General features: G+C 38.0%; 1 protein-coding gene across 4 annotated transcripts; it reads right to left on the reverse strand.

The window, feature by feature from the left end:
* Positions 1–394: 394 nt before the first annotated feature.
* LOC124170178 lies at positions 395–24,800 on the reverse strand. Of its 4 annotated transcripts, none has more exons than XR_006867342.1 (8): positions 24,709–24,800; positions 24,532–24,611; positions 23,322–23,402; positions 18,943–19,022; positions 14,671–14,769; positions 8,876–9,046; positions 7,294–7,398; positions 395–1,280 (listed from the first exon to the last, which is right to left on the reverse strand). XR_006867342.1 is itself a non-coding variant. In XM_046548876.1 (6 exons), exons 4-6 carry the CDS (start codon positions 9,034–9,036, stop codon positions 806–808), a joined length of 741 nt encoding a protein of 246 aa, XP_046404832.1. In that variant the 5' UTR covers positions 9,037–9,046; positions 14,671–14,769; positions 18,943–19,022; positions 19,119–19,748; the 3' UTR covers positions 395–805. The 4 variants fall into 4 exon arrangements, 2 of the variants coding, with proteins under 2 accessions (XP_046404832.1, XP_046404833.1); XR_006867343.1 differs by having other exon boundaries at positions 24,532–24,634; XM_046548876.1 differs by lacking the exons at positions 23,322–23,402; positions 24,532–24,611; positions 24,709–24,800 and adding an exon at positions 19,119–19,748.
* Between the last annotated feature and the right edge of the window lie 1,576 nt (positions 24,801–26,376).

Consider the following 26,376-nt stretch of genomic DNA (forward strand, 5'->3'; position numbering starts at 1 on the left):
TTTTCGTGAGGGTCGCAAACACTGGTAGCGTATTCCAAATGTGGTCTAACGAGGGAAAAGTAGCTTACTTCTCTCACTTTGTCGTTGCACTTTCCTAATATGCTTTTCACAAAACCCATTTTACGATTAGCTTGACCGGTTATTTCTCGAATATGTTTATTTCACGATAGATCATTATTGAGTCTAACTCCGAGATATCTCACGGAATCAACGGTCTCTAATTGGGTACCCAAAATTATATGGCTACGTTTTAGGGAGTTATCCTTCTATCTTATCCAGAAATTCATTACGACGCATTTTTTTCAAATTTAATTCTAACTGCCAACCTTGGGTTGAGGAAGAGGGAGAGGGGGAAGGTATTGAGGATGGGCGGTGTTACATAAGTTAAATGGACCGACACCGTTACAATGGAGAACAGTTAATATAATAGAAGAAGTACCATTCATCAGAAGTGAAAAAATTCTTATTATCTCCAGCGTTAATGTGAAATTAACTCAAAATATTGTAAACAAAATTTTTACGTGATGATTTTCGCTGACATTGTAGTCAGCAAAACTTCTGTCGCCAAAATCCAACGGACGTGGTGGAAACCCGAAGAGAATGCAGAGATCGTCTGATCAACGCCGCGAGAATCTTTGAACCTACATTTTTAAGTGGAATTAAATTTCAGGCCAATATATCGGCACCTTGATCATCTAAGGATAAATAAGAAACAGCCATCCAAATGTTAAGTAGCATTAATAAGACACCCAAATAGGAAATTCTAAGGTAATTTTACCTCCGTGATAGTAACTAATGTGTAAAATTAGCCATGAAATATAGGCAAATGCAGATGTAAACATGGCGAAAACAATAAGCATATACTTACTTGAACCATGTTAGCACGAAAAAATTCTCTGTTTACATTGCATTCCAATGTAGATGTAGATGTCAATGCGTGCGACACATTAGTAATGGCCTTTTTCAATATTTCGTCCTCTCGAGTTTGAATGTTGTCCCTCCATTCCCCTGACTTCTCATCATACCAAATGTTCCGAGCCTCGTTGTAGAAGTTTTCAAGCACATTCTCCTCTCCCGAGTGCGCCAATTTCTTCAGCACATCCCTTTCGGATTTAAAAAGTAGATGGTGTATCGGCAGCTGGGACCACCTGCTTGCGCTAGGACCGAAGGAATTTATTAGTTTCTTCTCCAATTCCATCCGATCTTTATATTTGTCAACGCAGGTGTCCTGGGTCCGTGAGAATTGATCCGTAATCTCTATACTCTGGAATTCCCCGTCCCTGGAAGGAAGTAGTAGTTGTTTAGTAAATCTTTTTTTACATTTCCGCAGGTGAAATATACTTTTGAATATATAATCTATAGCTTTATATGGATTACCTTTGAATTGGGACTCATAATGACTGCGGCTATTCTCTTATGTGTTCTTATCCATTTTTTTCCTGACCTATGAATTTTTTATGCATATATCGTGACCAACAGGCGAGTGAAAATAAAAAAAACCTTCACCTTACTCTTAAAAACCTAAATTTGTAATGGCTGAAGTTACAGGTTTATACTCTAATAATATATTGCTGTGCATCATCTACCGTCTTAATAAATGTTGTTTATTTAGTGACTTTGAGTGTGTTCTACTTAGACATTATTCAACCTAAAACAATGTTGTCATTCTAGGTGACTTAAACATTGGTATTCTCAGAATCAACTACGAAACCTCCTATCTAAATAAACTTCATTTTTAGTATTAACCTACATTTAGTCCCTTTTTAACCTACTCATCACACTTTATCTAGTCATACTCTCTTAGATCTCTGCATAGCTGTTCGTTTATGCTCGCACGAGGCTGACGTGCCTAGCGAACGCTACGTCGAACTTTCACTCTTGTTAGCCCTCTCTCAACCCTGATATCTGCCAGTATGCCGAGGCCCGGCCTGAAGAAGGACTTGGACCGAGACCATGATGATTTTAAGTCCATGGTCGATGGAATAATGAAGACCCTGTCTTCTTTCGAAGAAGATCGGGAGAAGGCGGATAAAGAGAAGACACCAAAAAAGCAGGAAAGCCTGACTGCGCTGGAGAAGAAATTTGTAGCCTTCAAGACGTCGGTTGAACTATTTGCAGCATGTCACGGAAAAAATGGAGAAATAGGAGAAGAAGTCTGAGGACTTTTGACAATAGTCCTGACGCTTTTGAGGAGTACTCAAGATGGAACTGCCTATTGGTTCATGGAATAAAGGAGGATGACCGGGAAGACTGACTGAAGGTGGCTGGAGACTTCTTCTCGAATTAGCTGAGGGTAAAAGTTGTCAACCCAATCCTTCTTGGGAAGGCACACAGGATTGGCCCACACAATACCTCGAATGATTCCTCGAGGCCCATCATAGTGAGATTCCTTTGATACCAGGAGAGAGATAAAGTGTGGAGAGTGAAGAGGAACCTCAAGGCGACGGGCTCCCTAATTACGGAGTCTCTCAGTGCTATCCACAAGAGGATTCTACACGAAGTGAAGAACTGCGTAGGGACCCCTAATGTTTGGACCCAAGATGGAAAAATAGTCATCTTACGAGAAAACGGGTCGAGGGCTTTCAAAACTCAAATAAAATTTAAATGGAAAAAGGAGGTTAAACTTTCTTCATCAACCGATGACGGATCTTTTCGCTAAGTTGTGAGGGTTGAGCAAACAGGCAAGAGAAAGGGTACTTTCCTGATTCTCGTTCCCGGTAGTCCTTCTCAATTTAAAACGTGATTCCTGGTGCATTATCTTATTGAGTGATTTCCAAGTCATCTGTGTTCCTGACGGCCTGCACTCCCATACCTGTTCCTGAGTGTCCAGTCAGCCCTGTTCCAGTCTCATCGTTGCTCGTCTCGAGCCACACCGCTGACCCGGCTTCATCTTTCCATCGGAATATCCTCGTGCTCCCCAAGTTTTAGTGTCCCCAAGTGTCAATAAGTTTTTCCCTTATGTAATCTTGCCCTATCGAAGGGTAAAATTGTGTTATCTAAGTAAGTGTTAGTGCTTACTAAGTGTCTTTGTGTTAAATAAGGCAATCTACTTTACTGTAAATAACTCATAAGTGTGCGTGTGTTCCTAAGTGTTTTTCCATTCCATTTTCAAGTTTTACTCTTCTTGTATATTTTCTATGCCAACATTTCCTTTGTCAGTGCACGGTTATATTACCATTGCAGAATTTGAATAATTTCAATAGTGACACATTTCACTCGCCCTCTCCCGTAATCGGTCAGATTTCGCTTCCAGCCACTGCTGCGATAATCAGCATTCCCTCAACAACTAAAATACCCACAATGCACCCTCGATTCCACAATGCATCTCATGCAGTCCTCAATATATTCCACCTCCAAGCGACTCACAATTCAATCCTCTAGCTGAACTTTTGTCCCTTCCCTGACTCCAACCCCTACGGTCTGTGCTACGGTAGCATTCCACAGCTTATACCTTATCTCGGCAAAATTCCCCCTACCACATGAAATCCCTCTTAACCAACTATTTTTACCTGCACCTGTCCCAATCCCCGTGGACGCACTGAAAACTAACCTAAATCTCAATGCACCTGAATTCATCCCTTAACGCATAAACCAAAAGCATTCTAATTGTTGCCAATTAACATCGAACATGTGTATACATATTCCAAGGGGAAGCTCTTAGGAAACAAAGTGAAATGCTTTCCACGTTCTTTTGAAATGATACACTTAAATGTGCATAGTTTTCCTACGAAATAAGACGAGCTACGTCCACTTCTCTCTAACAAAATGTACAAATCATATCCATGGCTGAAACATGGTTAAAGCCCTCCATGACTTCTAAACTCGTTATACTCTTTTTCGCAATGATCGTGTTGGAAAATGCTGTGGTGACGTAGGAGTGTACGTAAGTAACGACTTAAAATGTAAGGCACTTTCCACTATTTCATTAGAGACCACCTAATTTAGGTCGTTTAGGTGACTTGGATACGGTAGTATCTGAGTATTCCACGGAATATGAACACGTATTAATACCATAAGATTTTAATGCAAACTTTAATACAGGGGTGCACTCATAGACTTTTAAACGAATTTTCACCGAAAACGATATCAAAAATCTTACATCTACATCTACATAATACCGTGCGAGCCACCTCTAGGGTGTTTGGCAGGGGGTGATCAATCACCAGCATGCAGCATGCAATTGGATTTCCACATGCACACCACACGGTCTAAAAAACGTCACTCTTACTAAGAAGTTATACTACCATATGCTGTTAGAAATAAAAATAAAATTAAGAAATATGCATTAAGTTTTACATAGGTAAGTGGGCTACACTACAAGTCATGCAATCTATTTCTGAGTTCTATTGCTACCGTTATAATCTCTTAGTGATCGTGGAAAAAAATAATATTCTGAATCTGTCTCTTCTACAATCGATCTCTCTTATTTGATTTATATGATATGATCTTCTGTAGCATGTTGGCGTCCAATAGATATGGTTAACTTCGTTAGAGAAAACAGTGCTCTTGAATTTATCAAAAAGGTTTAGTCTATTTTTCAATCTACGGTCCGACAGAGATTCCCGTCCGAGTTTATCTAATAGATCAGTTACACTAACAAGATTATCGTAACGACCTTTCACATACCTGGCAGCTCTTCTTTGCACGCGTTCTAACTCTGTTATTAAGCCTTTTTCATGAGGGTCCCAAACACTGGCAGCGTATTCCAAATGTGGTCTAAAGGGGAAAAGTAGCTTACCTCTCTCACTTTGTCGTTGCACTTTCCTAATATACTTTTCACAAAACCCATTTTACGATTAGCTTGACCGGTTATTTCTCGAATATGGTAAGGTCATGTTTATTCCACGATAGATCATTATTGAGTCTAACTCCGAGATATTTCACGGAATCAACGGTCTCTAATTGGGTACCCCGAATTATATGGCTACGTTTTAGGGAGTTATCCTTCTATCTTATCCAGAAATTCATTACGACACATTTTTTTCAAATAAGTAAATTACAACGCATTACACTCGGTTGAAATTCTGGGGGCATTTCTAAATTGCCTAGCCTCGAGTAAGTCGTTTGTTATAGAAATTATCTCGAGCAAACACCTGCGTTTCGTCGATAAAAATTTGATGTCCGATTCCCGAGTAAGCATGCACACCTACGGATGAATTCTCAGTGTCAGGATGAAACATCGCCCGTTTGCGTTCTTTAATACGGGAATTCACGGAACGCCCTGCCTACCCGACGTAAGATTTCCCGCATGAGCACGGGATCCTATAAACGCCTTCCAAGTCGAGGGGATGGAGTCGGTCCTTCGCTGAAGTAGGCAAGTTGCTCATGTTCTTGAATGAATTCATGTGTGGCAATGGATGAAAGCTTACGAATATCCATTCAACCTGAAAATTTCCTTCACGTGATCCCATTGTTTTCTTTACAGCAACATCGCCAAAAAAACCACTCTGCCCTTACGAAGGAGTGTTTTCATGACCGATGCTTTCTGTTGCAGGTGATGGTGGGAGTACATGTGGAGGTTGGTAAATAAAATGGGTATTATTTGTATAACTAAAACTTTAATAGGTCACGCCACCCGTAGACTCGGAATAGAAAGATTTTGGACATCTATCATTTTATAAGTGCCCCAAGGGTAGCTTGAATTCAACCCATTTGATACACATAAATACCTGTGGATTATGAATACATGGAAATCCTTAATTATTTTAATTCATGGTCTCCAATTCATCCCAAACTATTATCAATAGAGTGAGATAGTACAAATGAAATTATATGCAGGTACTATTGCAGAGATAGTTCTTTTTTTAATGTAAGGTGAAGGCAGAAGACACTTTGAAAATGGGTGATTCAATTCGTGTTTAGACATATGCAATGAATTATAACGTATACTCTGAATGAATTGTGGAATTTTAGTAAGGTAATTCCTCGATAAAACTACCGCAGGTACTCGTCATTATGCATTAAAACTTTTGGGCCATGTCGCCGCTTCAATTTTTAGGTGGACCCAAAGTTTCCCGACCAACGCTGGTCGCTTTTTTCAAGGTAATCTGATAAAGAAGACAATTTCATTTCTGTACATATGGCACCGTGTCTGGGAGTTGGGGGAAGGGAGCGAGAGGTTGAAGAAGTGTGTTATCAAGTGTTCCTTCGGATTGCGAGTTGCCAAGTACGACTTATTCTATGGCCGGTGTCCCGGTTGAATTGTTATCTTGTTTTCTACTATGCTAAGGTATTGGGATACTAAAGGGGCCAGCCAGTCGAGATGAACCAGCCAGGATGAAGGATTGCGTTTCGTTGTTGAATTCAGTCAAACGCCAGAGGATAGGTGCCTTCTGAGGTGTGCAGGGAAAAGGTGGCTGGATGATGTAGAGGATATCCTCAATACAAATAGGCGTAAGAAAATGGAAACTCCTTGTTTAGAATTGAGACATAAGTGGCGTAAAATGTCTGCTTCCTATAAAATCTCAGGACTCTAACTTAAGATATAGTGATAGCCACCAAAATATGGAACCAATATCCCAGAGTGAAGATGAATGTGCCGGAGGTAGCGGCAAGATGAAAGCCCGGTTAAGCAAGGATCACGAAGACTACAAAGTAAGGAATGGTATTGTGAGGATCCAGGACCCAAATATTCGATGCTGTTAAGCTTATCCTAACCGCAATCACCGATTTAAGTGCCACTATCGGACAAAGCAGAACCTTATGAAGTCGATATGCAATGCGGCCGCTTAAAATAATTACTTGTTGCTGGTATTACTCTACATGCCCGCCATGGAAGAGTCAGAGAGGGATCTTATGAAATTTCCATTAGATATGGAAAAGAGAGTGGCCTCAAATTACATGCAAAGAAAACCAAGATATTGGTATTTTACATATCAGATTCTGATTCGTGACCCATTTCTAGTTAATGCTGCTGAAAGGTCACAATATCAGGGATGTACGATAGGTCCTCTTCCCTGATCAACTAAAATATTTGCCATGGTTAATGATCGTTATGTACCGACCAGTGGATACAAATTCAAATACTAAGGTTTCAAAGTAAAATGTAGAAGGTATGCTGAGGGAAACATGCACACAAATATGTGAAAATAACAAAGAAAGTTGGATAAATATCCCCGAATTACCCGCTAAGCTTTTATCCATGTCATCACCTTGGAATCCTCCGTACCAAATAGGGGTATTTTATGGAAGGAAAATCTGTCTTTTACTATAGTTTAGAATACATACTTCTTCTTTCGTATTTTTCCGGAGGCTATTTTTATTTTAAGGTGAATTATAAACATCCAGACTCACCCATTGCTTGATGAAGGGGATGAAGGGCTTTCCTGGTGTTCAGCGTCTGCCCCTTGGCCTATTGTCAGTGTATTTCCATCCACTACCTCCAAAGGGTGCTGATCGCTTTAAATATAAAATCATTTTCCACATTAGATGATTTCTCCTTGATTGTTTGATTTGGCAGCTTAAAAATTATAAAAATCCTTTATAAATGGACATTCAAAAATGAACACACGGCTGGGTAGGTGGAAAATTGACTCGTTTGGAATAAAATTCACCCTGTGCGAGAAATTTGTTCATTCAAATCAGGGTCTCAGGGTCTAATGTTTAAAAAAATATAATATTAACCACTGCCGCTAGAGACTTGAAGTTAAACATTTCTTTTTCAGTCTTCAGTGGTCTCGAGAAGTCTTGACCCTTCGAAAAACCCGTCGAGATTCTCGGGTCCCCTCAGAAAATAAAATATTATGCATTGTAATTATCTCTTTTATATACTGAGAATAATTTAATGAAAATATCATTCAAATAGATGGTATATTTATTCAAAACCAATACATATTGTAAAAAAATTGATGTAGCTAGTTTAAGAAATACTATTAATTACTTACGCAACCAAAATTTATTGGTGATTATGACTTTTGTTACCTTAGTTATCATCCATAAACATTGGTAAAATATATGTAGTACTTCAGTGCTCCTTTTTTATTTAAAATTGAATTTTTTTATTTTATTATATTACTGACAAAATAAGCATTGGTGTAACCCTTTAGATAAAATGAAATATATACCTAATTGTACATGGGTAAGGATAAAGGGGCAAGACTTTTCGAGACTGGAGTGGACTATAGTCCCATGGGTTACTCTCGCCGCGGCGAGAGTCTTGTCGACAACGGCGAGAGATTCAAGTCTCGTCTGGACCACCGAGACGAGACTCTCACAGATCACCATTTAAAACCCTACGTAGGATGCGATACTCTTTTGATGTGAAGTATTACAATACGACGGATTAATTTGTTTTAAATGTGCTGAGATTTTGCCATTAATCGAAATATGTACTAGATTGAAACCTTTCATCCATTTCAACCGCCATTCATTCCTAATATGAATCAGTTACTGCAGAAAGTCGTCATTTCCAAGTTGGACGAAATTTAATATTTTTCTCTTAGTTGCAAGAATCAGCGTTTCCTACTGAAAAGAAAACATTTTATGGAAACATATACTTGGTTTTATTGGCATGCGTGTTTCCTTTTAGTAGGAAGCGTTGCGTCTTGCGCGTAGTAACAAATTAGTTAAAAAAAGATTAATTATCAAACTTGGACATGTTTTTCTGCAGTTAGCGATTGATGGGAGGATTTAAAGGAAAAATAAAAGCTATTAGAAAAATTAACTCTAGGATGTTAGAAAAAACGTCTTATAAATATTATCATAGATTTCATTTATCCCATTCCATTGTCTCGGCTCAACTCTCATGCCGACAATTTGTTCCTTCTCTGTGCTCTGAGGTGTATTTTTGATTCAGCAATTCCCTAGTGCTACAGTGCGAGCTCTCTGTTAAACGATACAAAGTAGCGTAAGCTGTAAAAAGTGCTCTCATACGTACCGATCATCCTGTCTGCTTGTTTTTGATGCTGATGTATCAGCCATTAAGGAGGTTGGGTAGTCTTGAATCAGCACATCCAGCTCTCGTAGGCTCGTGTCTAGAGACACCACATCCTCCAGGTCTTCCTGGGATGCCAGGGGAGCAAGCCCTGATTTCAGCATGGCAAAACTCCTTGATCGAGAAAAAAGTATTCGTTTTAGCTAAAAGGAGCTGAAGAGCACCGTGGAATCATTAAAGGTAGTAATCGCTGTGCGTTTCACCATGTTTGACCATTTCAATCCGTCCAAAGTGCTCAATTAATTCAGAAATTTTATCAAGCATATAACTATAATGCGGCCATAAATGCTTGTGAGCTAATTCCTGAATGTCAAAAAATAGAATAAAGTACCACGACAAGAGATAGTTAAGCACAACACACGCTAAGTGTTGAATAGCGTAAGCTAAGGGGGTATTCATGGATACTATGCAGAAAGATCGTATGGCTTGAGATCAGGAAAGAGTGAGTGAAAATATGTGCAATCCTATATGGTTTTGAAGGTTGGGCCATTTTAAGAAGTAATCAGAAAAGAACAGAGCCTTAGAGAGAGAGTGCTGAAAGATAATGCTGAAGATGAAATGGACGGATAGGGTGAGGAATAAGGAGGAAGGAGTTTATGTAGAAGAAAGAACACTAGAGATCGCTGTATGCCGAAGAAGAACAAGGTGAATTGGCCACGGAATCAGAAACTGCAGTTCATAAGTGGGAAACATATAAGATGGATAAATTACTGGAAAAGTCTCCTGAGGAAGACTTGAGGACAAATATTGGAGTCAGGCGAAGAAGGATTCGGGGAAGAAAAGCTTCAAGGAGTTTGAAAAACTGGAGAGATATGGGAATGATGATGAGCTGCAGTGGGTATACTAAACCTAGGATTGAAATACTATGCAAAGATCTATGTATTCACAATAATGAGAAATAGCATTGAAAATTTATGCGTTTGATACATCACACCACCGTGAGAATAAGTTTCAGAGAACGCCCCTAATTCTACCTTATTTCTCCGCAACACATGTATAACTTCTATTTAATTAGGCGAGTGGACACTTTTGTAAGCCCATTTAAATAACCCCAGGTAGCACATTCAGAGAACATGCGGAAATCACTTATCGCAATATTATTGCATAAGTGTTTGAATACAAAGTACTTAATCAAGGCAATCAACCCAGAAAAAAAATATTTTTTCAGCGAAGGCAACTTTTTTAAGATTTTATGATCGATAATTTAATAACACAGTTTCTTCAGTTTTCGATAAGTTAGTAACACAACTAACGCACTGATGTGTGGGCTTCTTTGTTGATGTTGGCGAAACTAACGTTTGTAATATTGATAATGTATTAGAGGGTGCCTTGTTTTGCCACTTTTTTAGGAGCGAATCGTAAAACCGGGCAAAAGTTGCGTAAAAGGGTGGGTATTACAGACATGATTTTTTTAGAATCGGTTTACATCTTAGGTTCGCCATTTTGTCTTGAAATTTCGAAATTTTTATCAAAAAACGGAAAAAATGTAAATAATTTAAATTTCGTTTTATCAAACACTAATTTTTTCCAATGGTGCAAAACATTGGTATTTCCTTGATATTTTAGAATACATCAGCTATATCCCTTTCAATTATCGAGAAAATGACATTTTATCGCGAAAATAGTTTTGTGGGTATGCAACCCGCAACACTTAGTCTCATTCTACGCAATGAATGCGATAAGAGACGCGAAATAGAGATGTTTTTCATTAAAAAACATTTAATTCATGTCTGAAGTTGTCAAGGGTAGTCTCTCCTGGACACGGGAGACCACCTTCCTCCATGTCTTCGATCGACGGAAGCAACGGCGGATTTTAGCATATTGATAAAACTCCTGGATCGAGTGAAAAGTATTAAAAGTGAATAAACAAATAAATAATTAAGTAATAAAAGTCAGCAAAAAGGAGCTGAAGGACACTGTAGAATCATTAAAAGTAGTAATCAGTGTGCATTTACCACTTCGTTCCGTCTATTGCTCACTAAATCAAAACATGTATCAAGTATTCAACGATATTGATGCCATAAATGCATGTGTGACAAATCTTAATTCACATCTAACAGGTTACAGTACCATTACCAGGGATAGCAGAGGCTCGAATGACGTCATGCGTCGAAATATCCAAGCTAAGGTTGTATTCGTGGCCAATGTGCTTGAGATCAGGAAGGAGTGAGTGGAAATATGTTTTTATGTGGTCCTATATGGTTTAGAAAACTGGACTATCGGAGAAAGTGACCAGAAAAGAATAGTGGCCTTGGAGACTTGGTGCTGGAGATGAATGCTGAAGACGAATTGGACGGATGGGGCGAGGAATAAGGAGAAAGGAGATTATGTAGTAGGAAGACCACTAGAGATCGCTGTATGCCGAAGAAGAACAAGATGAATTGGCCACGTAGTTAGAAACAGCGGATAATATGTGGGATACATATTGGAAAGAGAAACTGATGGAAAATTGTCCAGACTAATGTATCATGTACTATTTATTATGTTATTGGCATACATTTTTGTTAATTGATGGTGGCTTAATTCTGGTCCTATGGCCTTCGAGAAGACTTAAACCTCCTTCTCTTTTTCATTGTATTAAGATGTAAAAAACAAATGTAGGAGTAATAAATTGTTATTGTTATTGTTATTATTATTATTACTAAGACATGAGGACAAATATTTTAGTCAGATGAAGAAGGATTCGGGCAAGAAGAGCCCCAAGGAGGTTGAAAATCTTGAGAGATATGGGAATGATGATGAGCTGTAGTGGGCATACTAAACTTAGGATTGAAATACTATGCAGAGATCTATTTATTTACAATCATGAGAAATAGCATTAAAATTTATGTGTTTGATACATCACATCACCGTGAGAATAAGTTTCATAAAGCGCCCCTAATTTTACCTTATTTCTCCGTAACATTTGTATCACTGCTATTCAATTACGCGAGTGGACACTTCTATTAACCCATTAAAATGAACCATAGCACATCCAGAGAACAAGCGGAAAATCCCTTGTTCCAGCATTGGTTCACTTGTGTACGAACGCAAATAATTGAATAAAGAAAATCGATGTATAAAACATATTGAAAAATACTTAACCCAGTGATTGCAATTTTTTACGATGTTATGGTCCATAATTTCATTACGCAATTTCTATAGTTTTCGAGATGTTTGTAACATCGACTGAAACACTGATATGTAGGCTTCTTTGTTGATGTTGGCGAACCTAACATTTGTAATATTTATGACTTATACGGTTGATACTATTTATTAGTTGTCTAGTAGAGTTGGGTTGATGCCATCGGGATAAAAGAATGCCCTTTTAAGTTAGAAGGATGATATTTATGCGAAGAAAAAAAATTCCAAATTAATATAATAATTAAGTTGTTAATGCATTAAAATAATCTATGGAATGCACAACGTAAACATTTATTTCTAACGTCATCGGTAAGCTTCTCGGAGTGATACCTCAAACGCATATTCTATGGAAAAATTATTCACAATATCAGCGGTTATATTTTACTAACAGCTCAGCTGAAAATAAAATTTTACGAGAATAAACTGGTTATTTCTCTGCACTTATAATAGTATTTAATTTTACTACAGCCGATGGACAATTAACAACTACCGTACAAAAGTATACTTTCAAGGATATCCCTACCACTGAATTGGCTAACAGAACACAGAGCTTATACATAAATTGAAGTATCACGGATGATGGGAAAACACCAACGGCAATTACCGGCTAAATACTTGTGATTATGGGAGCATTTTTCACTTAACCCTTTATAACCCAGACTGCTTAAGAGAGAAATCTATTTTCAAGATTTTTAATTGTGAAAAGATGAAAATTTGGCAGTCTATCATAATTATCGAGGTAGATAATTATTTCGTCAACAAAATATGCGCCACAAAATAATATGCAGATTAGATATTTTCTCAAAAGAGCTCAAACTTTATAAGATTTTGATGTTGATTTGAACATTAGGTCATAATGGGTTAATGTAGTTAATTTTTCAGAGCAAAAATTAGCCACTTAAAAATATAAGTCGGAGATTAAGTTCAAAAATTGTCAAACTAATTCGGCGGGACTCTGACCACGCTAAAAACTAAGATACAGCGTCACCAGATAGATAGAATCTCCTTGCTCATTGCAAACAGTGTCAATAGTTATGGAAGGTCGGCCATTTTGTGCAGTGCTATCAAGTCTGTTGGATCTCATTCCACCCCCGTATTGGGCGAATTTCTTCCAGGATAGCATAATCCCACATTGGGTCACACTGTCAACATGCGTCTCAAACAATATAGGTCAGATTGAATAAGGGATGTATGCGGAAAATCAATTAGTAAATCCAGAATCTGACGATCAATTCGTAAGTCCCAAATGATTGATTGCTTAAGCGATAGATTTTCAAGGACGAAAAGAATGATCACTCATTGACCAATCATTTATAAATCACACAATCATTCCTACCGTTCTTTAATCAACCAATTACTCCGTCACTTGACGTATTCACCACTTTCCTTCAATTAAAAGCCTGGAGTGACAATACAATCGCTCAAAGAGGCCTTGGGTTCTCCCTGGATGAAAGAGGGTACAAGAGATCAGGATCGCAGCTAGGAATTAAGTCTGGGGGAGGGTTTAGGTTCCGGGGTGTTTGGGGGATATGGAATACCCACCAGGATAAGTGGTTGGTGCGAGATTAATTAATTTCGGAATTTTAAGATAAATGGTTCAAAATTGTGATCTTTACAGCTTTCTGAGGGGTAATTTATTAAACCTTACACTATTCTATTTACAATATCAATCCAATTAAGTAAAATGGATTAAACTAAAAAATTTCTCTGAGCTCTGGAGGGGGAAAATATCCCTCAAAAACCACCCCTCGCTGCGCCACTGCATGGGACGTTTGCAGCGAGAGAAAAATGGACGGGGAGGTAGTACACCTATATTGAGGCTATCCTTATCGGAACTCATCTGCAGATTAAAATAAAATGTTCAACAGAAAAAAAGCTCAACAAATTTTCAGAGACCATGTCTAATTTATGCACGAGATAAGCAGCCTTAAATGTCCGCTATTAGCTTCGACCACGCCAAGCCCACGAAACGTATTGCCATTAGCCGACGCCGCGCGACTTGTGAACCTCGTGACAGTGAAATGCTAACAGAATCAGAACACGTATTCATCCGGTGAAATAAGTAGCCAAACGTTTCTCATAATGGCGGAAATGGGCATTAACTATTTAACGGTTTATGGCATAAATCTTCAACCTTATCAATAAAGATGCTTTATATATTTTTAACCTCGGATCAAATTATATCGCTCCGCTGAAAGTCGAGGGAAAGGTTTGCAAGGAAGTGTACAGATACTAGTACTGTGAAATGGTTGCTACGGTGGATGAAAAATTTTAATGATGGATAATAAATTAGTCCATTTGCAGATAATGCCGGAAAAAATGTGGGAACAAAATCGTTGGACAACCTACAGCTAAAAGAAGATAAATGCAATAAAGCAAGAAAAGATTCTAGGTTAATAATATGAGCGATTTTTACTTACTTCAGCCCAATTCCTCCTCGCAAAAATCTTTCAATCTTAATCCATACTAAAACCTTGATGTAACGCAGAGAAAATACTTCTTTAAATATTAATAAGGGAACTTTTCTATTCTCATAATTAATAGCATATAAAGAAGCTCAATGTGAGGGGCATTAAAATATCACAAAATTCGCTTAGTATCAAAATTATACTCACAGTGAAATTGGACCTCGAAAATGAAAAAGGCAGGCTTATTCAGAAGTGGTCTTCTTGCTTGCTGTCTGCAAGGAGCTTCTTAAAAGCGTCTTCTTCGGTCTGAAAGAAAGGGCAGGATAATATCACACTCATTCCTAATACTTCGTATCATCTGCTAAATAATAATAGGTAATCGGAGTGCGGGCGATCGCAGATAGCATAAGATTGACACGTTACCAGAATGGCACGAGACGAGAAATTCGCTGTTGGCGTCTTTTTGGGCGGTGGCTCTAATGTCCACCATTGCCAAACCGAAGGCATTTATCTTGAAAGAGGTGTTGCCTCAGAAAACACAGATTACACTGGACGGATGAAAAGGACGCAATTTTTTCACTTATTTTCTTCACATTTCAGCTGCCATTTCATCCTTCAAAATCTGAAATATCCCAGGTTGATGGAAAAGTATATCAACAGCCGTCCAGTGTAATTGACGAATGGAATCGTATTTAGCACTGTCATTCAATTAAAAGCGTGTCCTGGCATTACGATCTCTCCTGGAGGCCGTGGGTTATCATTGGCAGAGAGACGGTGCTACCCTTAGCGAACAAACTGTAACTGTTGAATTAAACACTAAATTGGGGCCAGTGTTAAAACTAACAGTAACTGTTTACCAGTATTCCATATCCTAACAATAACTTTTAACTCTAACTGTAACTGATAAATCCAACAGTTATTGATGAATTCAGCAGTTGCTGTTGGATTCAACAGTGGTCCATATTAACTTTTGAACATTTCAACAGTTTTTTCGCCAAGGGTAGCCACGAATTCAGCGAGGGAAAAAGGGACAAGTCTTCAGGTTAATAAAAAGGGAATGTTATGGGAAATGTTGGATAAGCTAAATCTCAAATAAAGGAGAAAGGTTGTTGTTGGGTTGAGATGATCCCGGATTTTCATGAGCGGAAATCGGGATACACATAACGCATGCATGTATAACGTATTTGTACAATGCATATATATAGGCTATCCTTAACTTGAAATTATCTGCAGATTAAACTGTGATACTCGATAGGAGAAAGTAGTAAAAATTCTTAATTCGTTTTAAATATTTTAAACATGAAAGGTATGAGTGAAACCAGTTAGAGGTAAATATTAAGAGCTCATATCCGATTTTTACTCGAGATAAGCAGCCAGAAATGTGCGATATGAGCTTCGGCCACACGCAGACCACGAGCCGTATCTCTATTGGCTGACGCCGCGTGACGTGTGAACATCTTAATTGCCTCGTGACTAAAGCTTAGAGATTCAGGGCACGCGTTCATCCCGTGGAATGAGTTGGCAAATGTTTCTCAAAATGGCGGAACCATGCAATCATTTTGTTACGGTTGATTCCAAAAGTCTTCGGGTTAATAAATAGGGAATTTCTATATATTTTTAACTCGGATTAAATAATACCGCTCCGCTAAAAATCGAGGAAAAATATGCCAGAGCATGGGTATTAGTACTGTGAGCAAATTGTTATGGTGGATGAATAATGTGAATAATAAATGCTCAATTCGTCTACTTGCAGATAATGCCGGGAAAGTTATGGGAAATGTTGGATAAGCTAAATCTCAAAGAAAGGAGAAAGATTGTTGCTTGGTTGAGATGATCCCGGATTTTCATGAGCGGAAATCGTGATATACACAACGTATGCATAAACGAGAAAAGAAAATTTTTTTCCTACGATTGCATTGAAATGCATAATACGTTTGGATCTTGCTAACTTTCTTGTGAACTGCTTTGTGGGAATATTTATGGTTGTCCCCATTTAAAAATTCATATTTAATCGATATAGTGATAAAATTGCATTTTAATCAACATATTTCATCCATTATGTCTAAAGGATGATGCAAAGGCATTCCTTAAAATTCCTTACTAAGCTTCGAAGATGATTCCTGGATCCTGCTGGGACATTCGCTGTGTTACTGGAAGATAGGTCGTCATTCCATGGTTGGAAGCACTACATTCGCGGGCAAGACTTAATTCACCAGGAAGGCAAATGCAACGAAGCAAGAAAATATTCAAGGGGACAAATGGGAGGGATATATCGGTATCTTCTTTTCAAAATAGAAAGATATTGGGATTGAGGAGAAACAGATCATGACTCACTACAGCCCAATTCATCCTCTCCGATGTCATTCAATATTTGTACATAAAACTTTTAAAACTCAGAGGGTCTCCTTCTTTAAATTTTAATAAGGGAACTTTCCTATTCTCCTAATTAATGGCATATAGTAATCACAGAGGCAGGAATATTAGAGTATCACAGAGTTCACATAGTATCGGTATTATACTCACAGTTAAAATTGGATCTAGCAAATGAAAAGCAAGGCTTATTCAGAAGTTGTCTTCTAGCTCACTGTCCCCAAGATACGTCTTCAAGGTACGTCTTAATGGCGTCGTCTTTGGTCAGAAAGTAAGTGCAGGATTACCTCACACTCGTTCACAAAACTGCGTTTTATCTGCTGTTTATCTAAAGGTACTCGAAATAACGGCAATCGAAGATAGAATGATATTCACACGTTATCAGCATGGCGTCAGACGATAAATTCGTTTTCGGCGACTTTAGTGGCAGTGGGTCTAAGGTCCACAATTTCCAAACCGAAGGAATATTCCTTGGAAGAGGTTTGGACGAAGCAAACACAGATAATTGACATGTTATCTCGGAAGGATTTATAGGAGCAAAAAATTGGTGCAGTGATGAAAATGGATTCGATGAATTGCAAGCTTGAGGTGACTACGAGACTTCTAAAAATAACAATTGTCGGTTTGAGCCCTAACAAATGACTGCTATGAATGATAGTCCAGAACAATATTCTTGCGTTTATCTTTTAATAAAGATCAATTTTTGTCACGAGGTGAATCTAAGGGGCTTAGATAGGGTAAGATAGCTGCTAATTGACGGATGTGAATAAAGGATTTTTTCTAACTCAATGACGTTCTTTCATCTTGCTTAACCAGAGATACAGATGGTCATACGAAGTATTTATTTATTTATCTATCATGTTTTATGTTCGCCCAGCATACAAATAATTATATGGTGAACAATTCAATAATTTAACTAGAGAAAACAAAATTGAAAATAATTTGGTCACAGCCGCAAAAATAGTGACAATCATGATAAAAAACGCTGAAAATATTAATTATGTACTATCACAGTCGCGAAACATATTTTTAACATCTTTAAAAAATAAGTCTTTCTTTTAAACAAGTCTGGATTGTTGAAATTTTTATAATACAGGGTGGTATCCAGAAGTAGAAGGATTGATTTTTTCCGCACGGGCGGAAAGATTGAGGGGGGTCTGCAAGATTGCATATTGTGGTGGGGAGTCTTGGGAACAATTTTCGACATACGGCAGTCGCCTGCAGGCATTAGTTGAGTGTGGACAACTGTTTTAGTGACCTCCTGTTTAGACGCCTCGTCGTTATTTGCGATGGATCAAAATTTAGAGCAGCAGTACGCCATCAAGTTTTGCTGCAAAATTCGAAAATCGGCAACCAAAACCAAGAAAATGCTCACGCAGGCCTATAAGGATGATACCATGAGCCATTCCTCGATATTTGAGTGGTACAAGTTGTTTCGGGATGGCAGGGAGCTCGTCGAGGACGACCGACGCGCCGAGCGTCCGTCAACCTCGAAATCGAAAGTGAAATCGATGTTGATTGCATTTTTCGACCGTTTTGGAATTGTCCATAAGGAGTTTGTACCTCCTGGACATTCTGTAAACGCAAGATTTAACGCGGAAGTGCCGCGAAATCGGATCACACGCGTGCGACCAGACCTGTGGGGCATCGGAAGCTCCACCACAACAATGCACCGTGCCACGGCGCGTGGATTGTGAGGGATATCCTGGCCAAATTCGGCGTTTCCACGTTGCCTCAATCCCCTTTACAGCCCTGATGTGGCACCACCGAACTTCTTCCTGTACCCCAGGATCAAGAGGCAGCTCAAGGGGTATCGTTTCGACTCGGCGGAAGCGGTCCAAGCGGCGACGACGAGGGCGCTGAACAGCATTCCGGAGGACGACTTCCAGAAGGCCTTCACGACGTGGAAGACTCGCTACCAGAAGTGTGTGGATGCCCAAAGGGCCGGTTTTGAAGAGTATTGAGTCGGTATATCAAAATGTTGAATAAATTAATTTAAAAAAAATCAGTCCTACTACTTCTGGATACCACCCTGTATAAAAAAGGCAATCACGCTAATCTGCATAATTCGAAAAAAAGCGTAGCTTAAATTCGTTTGCAATTACTTACCCAATAGAAAAGGCAACCCGTTAGATATCGGTATTTACTCCTTCCTTGGCTCTTCTATTCCCAATGCAGAAAAGGCGACTCTGAAGCGTAAAATAAATTACTTCCGTTACTGACATGAGAAAATTATTACACTCTCATGAAGCAAACCTCATCTTTAAATGCTTTTTTAAACTTACAGAAATCTTAATCCAAAACGACGGAAAAATACTTCTAAGATAACAGGATTTGAACCACAAGATGGCGGATCAGTTCCCCAGACGCAACTCGAACGAGATGTGCTCGTCCGTTGGCTCAGGAAGAGACCTTTATACCCACACACAGCGGACTTATCTAATCTTTAGTGCCTTATAAAAAATGGAGGCGAAGAGATTGCCAATGAACGATGGTGGCATGTCAACGCTTGGGCAAAAATAATTGCAATTCTCTTGACTGAACATAGTGGATAAGAAAGATAAATATCACTTTAAACGTTTTTCCTTCGGATTGATTGTGATCTATTGAGATATTTTTGATACATGGGATCACGAGATGAAGATGAAGGAATCAGAGCTTCCCAATTACTCCATAGGAGTCTCGGCTTGGCAACTGAAAAATTGAAATCCGTCTTTGAAGATTGATGACGTAATTTCGCTAGCTTGCTGCGCCGTCGCAGAAGAATGTATTCGTGTTGTAATTAGGTCTGCGTTTAAAGTGATGGCACTTCCCAATGCAATATTACGACCTTTTAGTTTTATTTTCTAACTCGATATGTTTATGTTTAGAAAAGATACGAAATATCTAAAATTAAAACTTCAAATAATAGTGACTAATAAAATTAGCCACTCCTGAATAATTGTATACCTAAGCTTCCAAAAAAGAAACACCAATTCAAAATCGCATGCTTACTGCCGCCTTCACGCAGAGAAAATCAGACGCGGTCAAATTTTTCTGAGACGACGCACCGAGCTGGCGAGATAGCGTCATCATTTCTCTAATGCAGTCTCTGATTGGCTCGCCAGCCGCGGCGTAAATGCAACGCCAAACTGTGAAGGCATCCTTAATTGAAGATATTATATATTTGACATGGCTGAGCCTAGCTGTTTAGTAAAATAAAAGTTTAATACAGTAAATTTTTACAATAACAGGCAAGTGTCGAAAAAGAACCGAATGCCATCCGTAGATGCCTTCTCCACTCTTCTATTGTTTTGATAAACACTCGGTGTCTCCTGTGACTGTTCGCTCGCCTCCAACACCCTCCATTGTTTGTGGGAAGCCGTGCGAGTCGATTGCTCTTTCCCTACAGCCGTCGCCGTCTCTCGTCTTTTGTGGTGCTTTGATTTGTGTTTCAGATACATTTGATGCGCTGTGACATCCTCATACTATAGCCATCGTGCTTCTAATTAACAAAATCAAGAAATATTGACGAAGATCTCTAAAATTAGCCCCTGTTATATACCGCGCGGTGTACCAAGTGAAACTTTTCCACCCCTTCAGCGGAAGTGATTTCAAAACAGAGCACTAAAATGGGGACAAAAATATGCAAACAAATGTAAAGCGAACAGTTTTGCCTTTTGTTGTAAGAGTGAGAAAGAACGTAGGTGAATTTTGAAATTCTTATCTTGTTCAATATTCAAATGTTTTTCTATATTTATTTTTGAGTTTATTTTTTTCGTTAGAGCGAACATTTTTTGTTCGAAATTCATGGCCAGTTGTGGCTAGAATTGTTTCTTTTAAAGCAAAATATTAAATTGAAACTAAATAATCATACAAGTCGAAGAGTAAATACTTAAAAACCATCCTAAAAATGGTTTTGCCATGCAATCTGTGATAGGTGAAAAAACTAAAGGGAGAACAACTCTTGTTCCAAGAAAAAACTACTTTATCTGAATAATTTGCAACTCGATATTTCACGAATGCGTACGTGACCGAAGACACGATCGTTAAGAAATAAAATCTTGTTTTTTTTCTGTTATCACCAAATGACTCAATGATATCTTTTTGATCCATTTCAATTTCTTTTCACGTGCTTTGGGACGAGAGGTAAGTGGTCACGCACACAGAATTTAGTCTAAAGAAGATGATCGCTTATTTCAACGTAAGATCGAAAGCGGCTGGAGTGGGAGATAAGAGGTGGACAGCAGGAGAATACAAATAAGATAAGAGATAAACACTATGGGGATAAGCAGAGCGACGGCGCATTCCCGAAGGATTGAATCTTGCGAAAGGGGGTCTCCAAGGCAGAGAGGCCTGGCGAGAGGGGAGGTCTGGGGGGTCCGGACACCCCCCCAAATATGGGAACATAAATACTCACCTCCATCAAAGAAAACAAAATATTGAAGAGTAAATAATTTTAAAAAAGATTTCTTTGAAAAAATGAAGTTTTTTTAAAAATGAAAAATATTAAAATTAGTTCAAAACCTTCTGTTTAGTACCCCATCACAAAAAAAAGAATTTCTCCTGGTTTTGGATGCCCCCGAGCGATATTCCCAACAAAACGCCGACAAAATGTCATTTGATTGTCATAATTGACAGTGGTAATAGCTAATCCCACATATCTGCTATAAATTACTTGTATTCAGCAGCATTCACATGTCTAAGTACGTATTTTTCAGCGATTTTCTTTCTAACGAAACTTCTATAAAACGTTAAGACTCATTTGGTTCTTTGAATTGAAGGATTTTTTGCACTTTCCTAATGTGGGGTGGCTCCTAACGGTTGGTCACTACCTAGTCTCAATATCTAGAGGTAGCGTTCTGAATCCTTCAGATTCAGGCATAAAGAAAAGCCATTAATTAATCTTAAAGAAAGCTTAACGCCGGATTAACTACATATCAATGTTCATTGGAAAAATGCTATTTATTAAAGGAATTATTACCGCTCGCTTTTGCAAAGTTAAAAATGCACCGAAAAATATCGAGCCCGTAGGGTCGTAATTATATACTGCTTGAAACGATCATCCGTAATTTTTTCTCCAAGCAGTGACTGATGGAAGAATTCATGTTCTGAGTCTAAATGAAAAGAGAATAAAAGAGACATATCCGTTATCAAATCTTGATTACATTTGAGACGCTAATGGGACGTATCTCTGAAGCAAACAGGAAACATTACTTAAAGTTTCGATAACGTTTATCGATCGTAAGAAGTCATTGAGGATGATATTCGAGCCCATCTTCAAAATTCTCATCGCTCTGCAAGCATTTCAACTCTCGCGGCTAAACTCAGCGTCCAAAGAAAAATGGAGAAGCATTGAGGTCATGAATCTCTCCATTTGCGATATCTTATCTCCGCCTCACATTGACTGTGCCTTCACCTGTATTTGTCACTTCGGAGGAAAGGACTCCCAACATCTATCTATCGCAAAAGCCGCTTTAGAGAAACAATGGAAAAAAATATCCATCGCAAGTTGAAGCACTGAGCTATGTGTGTTCACTTTTAGACAATATGGGAAATAGATTTACAAATCGCGTACATTTAATTGAACATTAATTCCCTTGATTATTCCTTTATCTTAAGAGATAATTGTTGTACTGATAACTGAAGAAATCAAACCCATTTCAGATTTCAGAGGGAATTTTCAGCATTAAAATTCAATGATTTTCATAAAATTTGTCTTTCAGTATTTCATTGGATGTAGCGATATACGCTTGGTAGGAGCTTACTTTGACTGTACAAATATTTAAATACCAGTTATCAATATACTCATATTTTATAGCATTGTGCTCAGAATGAAAGTGCACAGGAAGAGTTGTCCCAACAATATTAATTTAGGTATTTATAGACACAAATTTGTCTTTTGTGTTTTTTACCTTATAATATTATAAACGAAATTCAAATCTGCCTATTTTCATAATATGTGACCCCACCTAGTCGCGTAATTTAAAATATGTTCTGTCAATGTACTTAAAATGTGCGGTAAATTTGTCGAACGGAAGGGAACAAATGCTTCGAATGTCAACGAAGAATATTTATTTGAAAAAGGCTATTCGTGCTTCCAGCCGGGAGGTCTCCCTCCATTTTGCCAAGAGTACCATTTATTTTAAACAAAAGCAGTAAATAATCGGTTCATAAGAACTGCCTTATGCCGGCCTCTGATTGAGGTAGTTAAATATCTATTTTCAACATATTATTTTTCGATAGCACTACGTCTCGTGGAAAAGGAATTGGTGGATTTCATTTTAAAAAAGATTTTCGTAGTAGTGTGTGCAAAAAACGTTTTTAGGATAAAACAAGAGACGTATTTACTATCCATTGTTACCATACATTACGTTCAAACTCAGTTGGTCGATTGTATTAGATAATATCTTGCACTTGAATGGCATGCTTATTTTAAGTAAGACAATGACGCATTAATTGGTAAATCATAAAAAAAGCGTGGATTAAATGCGTTTGCATGTACTTACCCAATAGGTTTAAGCAATCTGGTTGAAATCGATATTCGCTCCTTCCTCAGCTCTCCTATTCCCAATGCAGGGAAGGCAATCCTGAAACGTAAAATAAATTACTTATGTTGCTGACATGGGAAAATTTTGATACTCGTATGAAGCAAACCTCTTCCTTCAATACCTTTTCTAAGCTAACAGGAATCTCAATCCCAAATGATGGACAAATACTTAAAGATAACAGGTGTTGAAGAAAAAATGGCGTATCAATGTGTCACATGCTACTCGCTTGAGATCTACTCATCCTGCGGCTTAGGAAGAGGCCTTTACACCCACAGAGAATGAGCTTATCCAATCTATAGTGCCTTATAAAAAATTTAAGTGTAGGGATTGCCAATTCACGACACTGCTAGTCATCGCTTGGGCGAAAGTAATTACAATCCCCTCGACTGACCTTAATGGATAAGAAGGACATATATCACTTTTTACTATTTATATTCGGATTGATTGCGATTTTTTGCGAGATTATTGAGAAATGGGATCACAAGATGAAGATGAATGTAATGGATTCCAAGCTGAACACACTAAATAGCATCTGCCCCCACGGTCAATCCAGATATGAAAGCTGGTAGGCGTTGTGCTCACAATCAAACAGTGAAGCGAACAAATGCCCAAGAACTGCAAACGCATCTTCTTTAGGTCAACGATTTAAATCAAAACCAAAGAAATTTTTATTAAATAACTGCAGTTAGTAGTGAAAAAACATAAACGGTACTAAAAAAATTATTAATAGGTACTTATTTGTTGATATTGCCTGTATAAATCGAAACTCCATCTGACACAAAAGTAAAAAATAATTGACTAATGAAGGTCTCTGAGTAAGATGGTCCAGACCGCCCACAAGCTATTTTTACAAACTAACGTTGCAATAACTTTTTTCCCCATGAATAAAAAAATGAATATTTCGTTTAAATAGAGTTTCGGAATACCGCATTAAGTCTGTTAACCTTCGAACAAGTATATAATACACAGTGGCAAAAAATTTTCTATAGATATAACACGAGAAATATTTGCTAACCATTCTTATCACAAATTACGTTCAAACTCTGTTCGTCGATTGTATTATATTTAATCTTGCACTTGAAAGGTACTCTTATACAAAAAAGGCAATCAGGCTATTATGCATAATTTGAAAAAAAAAAGTTGATCAAATGCGTTTGCAATTACTCACCCAATAGAAAAGGCAGCCCGTTTGATATCGGTATTCGCTCCTTCCTCGGCTCTCCTATTCCCAATGCAGATAAGGCAATCCTGAAACGTAAAATAAATTACTTCTGTTACTGACTTGAGAAAATTATTTCACTCTCATAAAGCAAACCTCTTCTGTCAATGCCTTTTTTAAACTTACAGAAATTTTAATCCAAAACGATGGTCAAATACTTCTAATATAACAGGATTTGAACCACAAGATGGCGGATCAGTTCCCCAGACGCCACACGAACGAGATATGCTCGTTCTTTGGCTCAGTAAGAGACCTTTATACCCACAGACAGCGGGCTTATCTAATCTTTAGTGCCTTATAAAAAATGGAGGTGAAGGAATGCCAATGAACGATGTTGCCAGTCAACGCTCGGGCGAACATAATTTCGACTGAACTTAGTGGATATGAAGAATAGATATCACTTTTAACGTTTTTTCTTCGGATTGGTTGTGATGTTTTGCGAGATTTTTTATACATGGGATCACGAGATGAAGATAAAGGAATCGGAGCTTCCCAATCACTCCATATAAAGTGCGGCTTGGCAACTGAAAAATTGAAATCCATCTTTGAAAGTTGGTGACGTAATTTCGTCAGCTCGCTGCACCGTCGCAGATAAATGTATTCGCGTTGGATTTTGTCCGCGTTTAGGCGGCAGTGCGCAGGCGATTGCGCATTGGTTGTCGTTTATGGGAAGCTTGGGTACGCTGGAAGCAGATATGGAGGAGTAGCTGAATTGGAAGTGATGAATGCTATAAGTTTCATTATTTATTATTAATTTGTATTTTTTTTCTAACTCGAACGTTATCTCAACATAAGACAGATGTTAAACTCTAACATAGATTACAGTCACTGATGACCGTAGAATAGCATAGCACGCATCCGTTATCGGTATCGCCAGATAAATACAGTTTTGAGACTTCCTTGCTAATGACTACAGTCATTTTAATACCAATTTATATAATATAACTGTACCCTCATGATTGCTCAAGTTGAAGCTATCTGGATAACTTGGCTGCGCATAGCTGTTGTAGCAACGACGATCACAAATAAATTTTCTGATGCCATGTAATGTTACTCATATTCATCGTCTGTACATAATTTGCTATTTTTCATGAAGTTGGATTAAGGAAATAAATAAATATAGCTGTAATACTGCATGGGCAAGTGCCATCACTGATGACACATTAACGACTCTATTATCGACACTTTTAAATTTTAACGCAATCAACATCTAGGAAGAAAATTTTGAGGAATGATGTGGTACGACAGTTTAAAAACAACATTCGTACAATGTTCAGTCTTCATAAATACTAATTGTTAAGCTGTTTTAGAGTTTTTATGTTGTGTTCACTAGCTTTGCTATAATCAATGCAAGAAATAATTTAAAAAGTCCAAAATGCTTAATAAATGTTATTAATTCTTTTAGATGAGTAAATTATCGAAGTTCAAAAGAAATATTTTAATTAAAAACAATGGTAACTCATGAGTTGAGTATGAACTTGCGCAAAGATGGGGTTAGAAGGTCTATTTTGGAGACCTCAAATAACGCATAATTGAATTAAAACACAATGCATAGCTGTGACCGGCGCCGGGCACATGTTGAGTTTTGACTCAAATTCTATCCTACTCGTAAGACGGAAAAGCTTTCCTCTCGTAGGCTACATACAGTAGTAGGATCCTACATAGTTCGGCGTTGAGAAAACAAACGATATGCGAAAATTTTAGGCTCCTAAAAATCTGCCTGAGAGCAAAACATCTTATGATTTCGAGCAAAACGCACCATGCCTATGCTTTTTTGTGCAATTTTATTTCTTA

Source organism: Ischnura elegans, chromosome 13, assembly GCF_921293095.1.
Source record: "Ischnura elegans chromosome 13, ioIscEleg1.1, whole genome shotgun sequence".
Taxonomy (NCBI): Eukaryota; Metazoa; Arthropoda; class Insecta; order Odonata; family Coenagrionidae; genus Ischnura; species Ischnura elegans.

Coding starts and splice junctions, on each gene's coding strand:
- LOC124170178 (XM_046548876.1), bottom strand. CDS start 9,036: ATGCTGAAATCAGGGCTTGCTCCCCTGGCATCCCAGGAAGACCTGGAG. Junction 7,399..8,875: donor ACAAGCAGACAGGATGATCG/GTACGTATGAGA, acceptor TTATATTTAAAG/CGATCAGCACCCTTTGGAGG. Junction 1,281..7,293: donor TCCCCTTCATCAAGCAATGG/GTGAGTCTGGAT, acceptor ACTTCCTTCCAG/GGACGGGGAATTCCAGAGTA.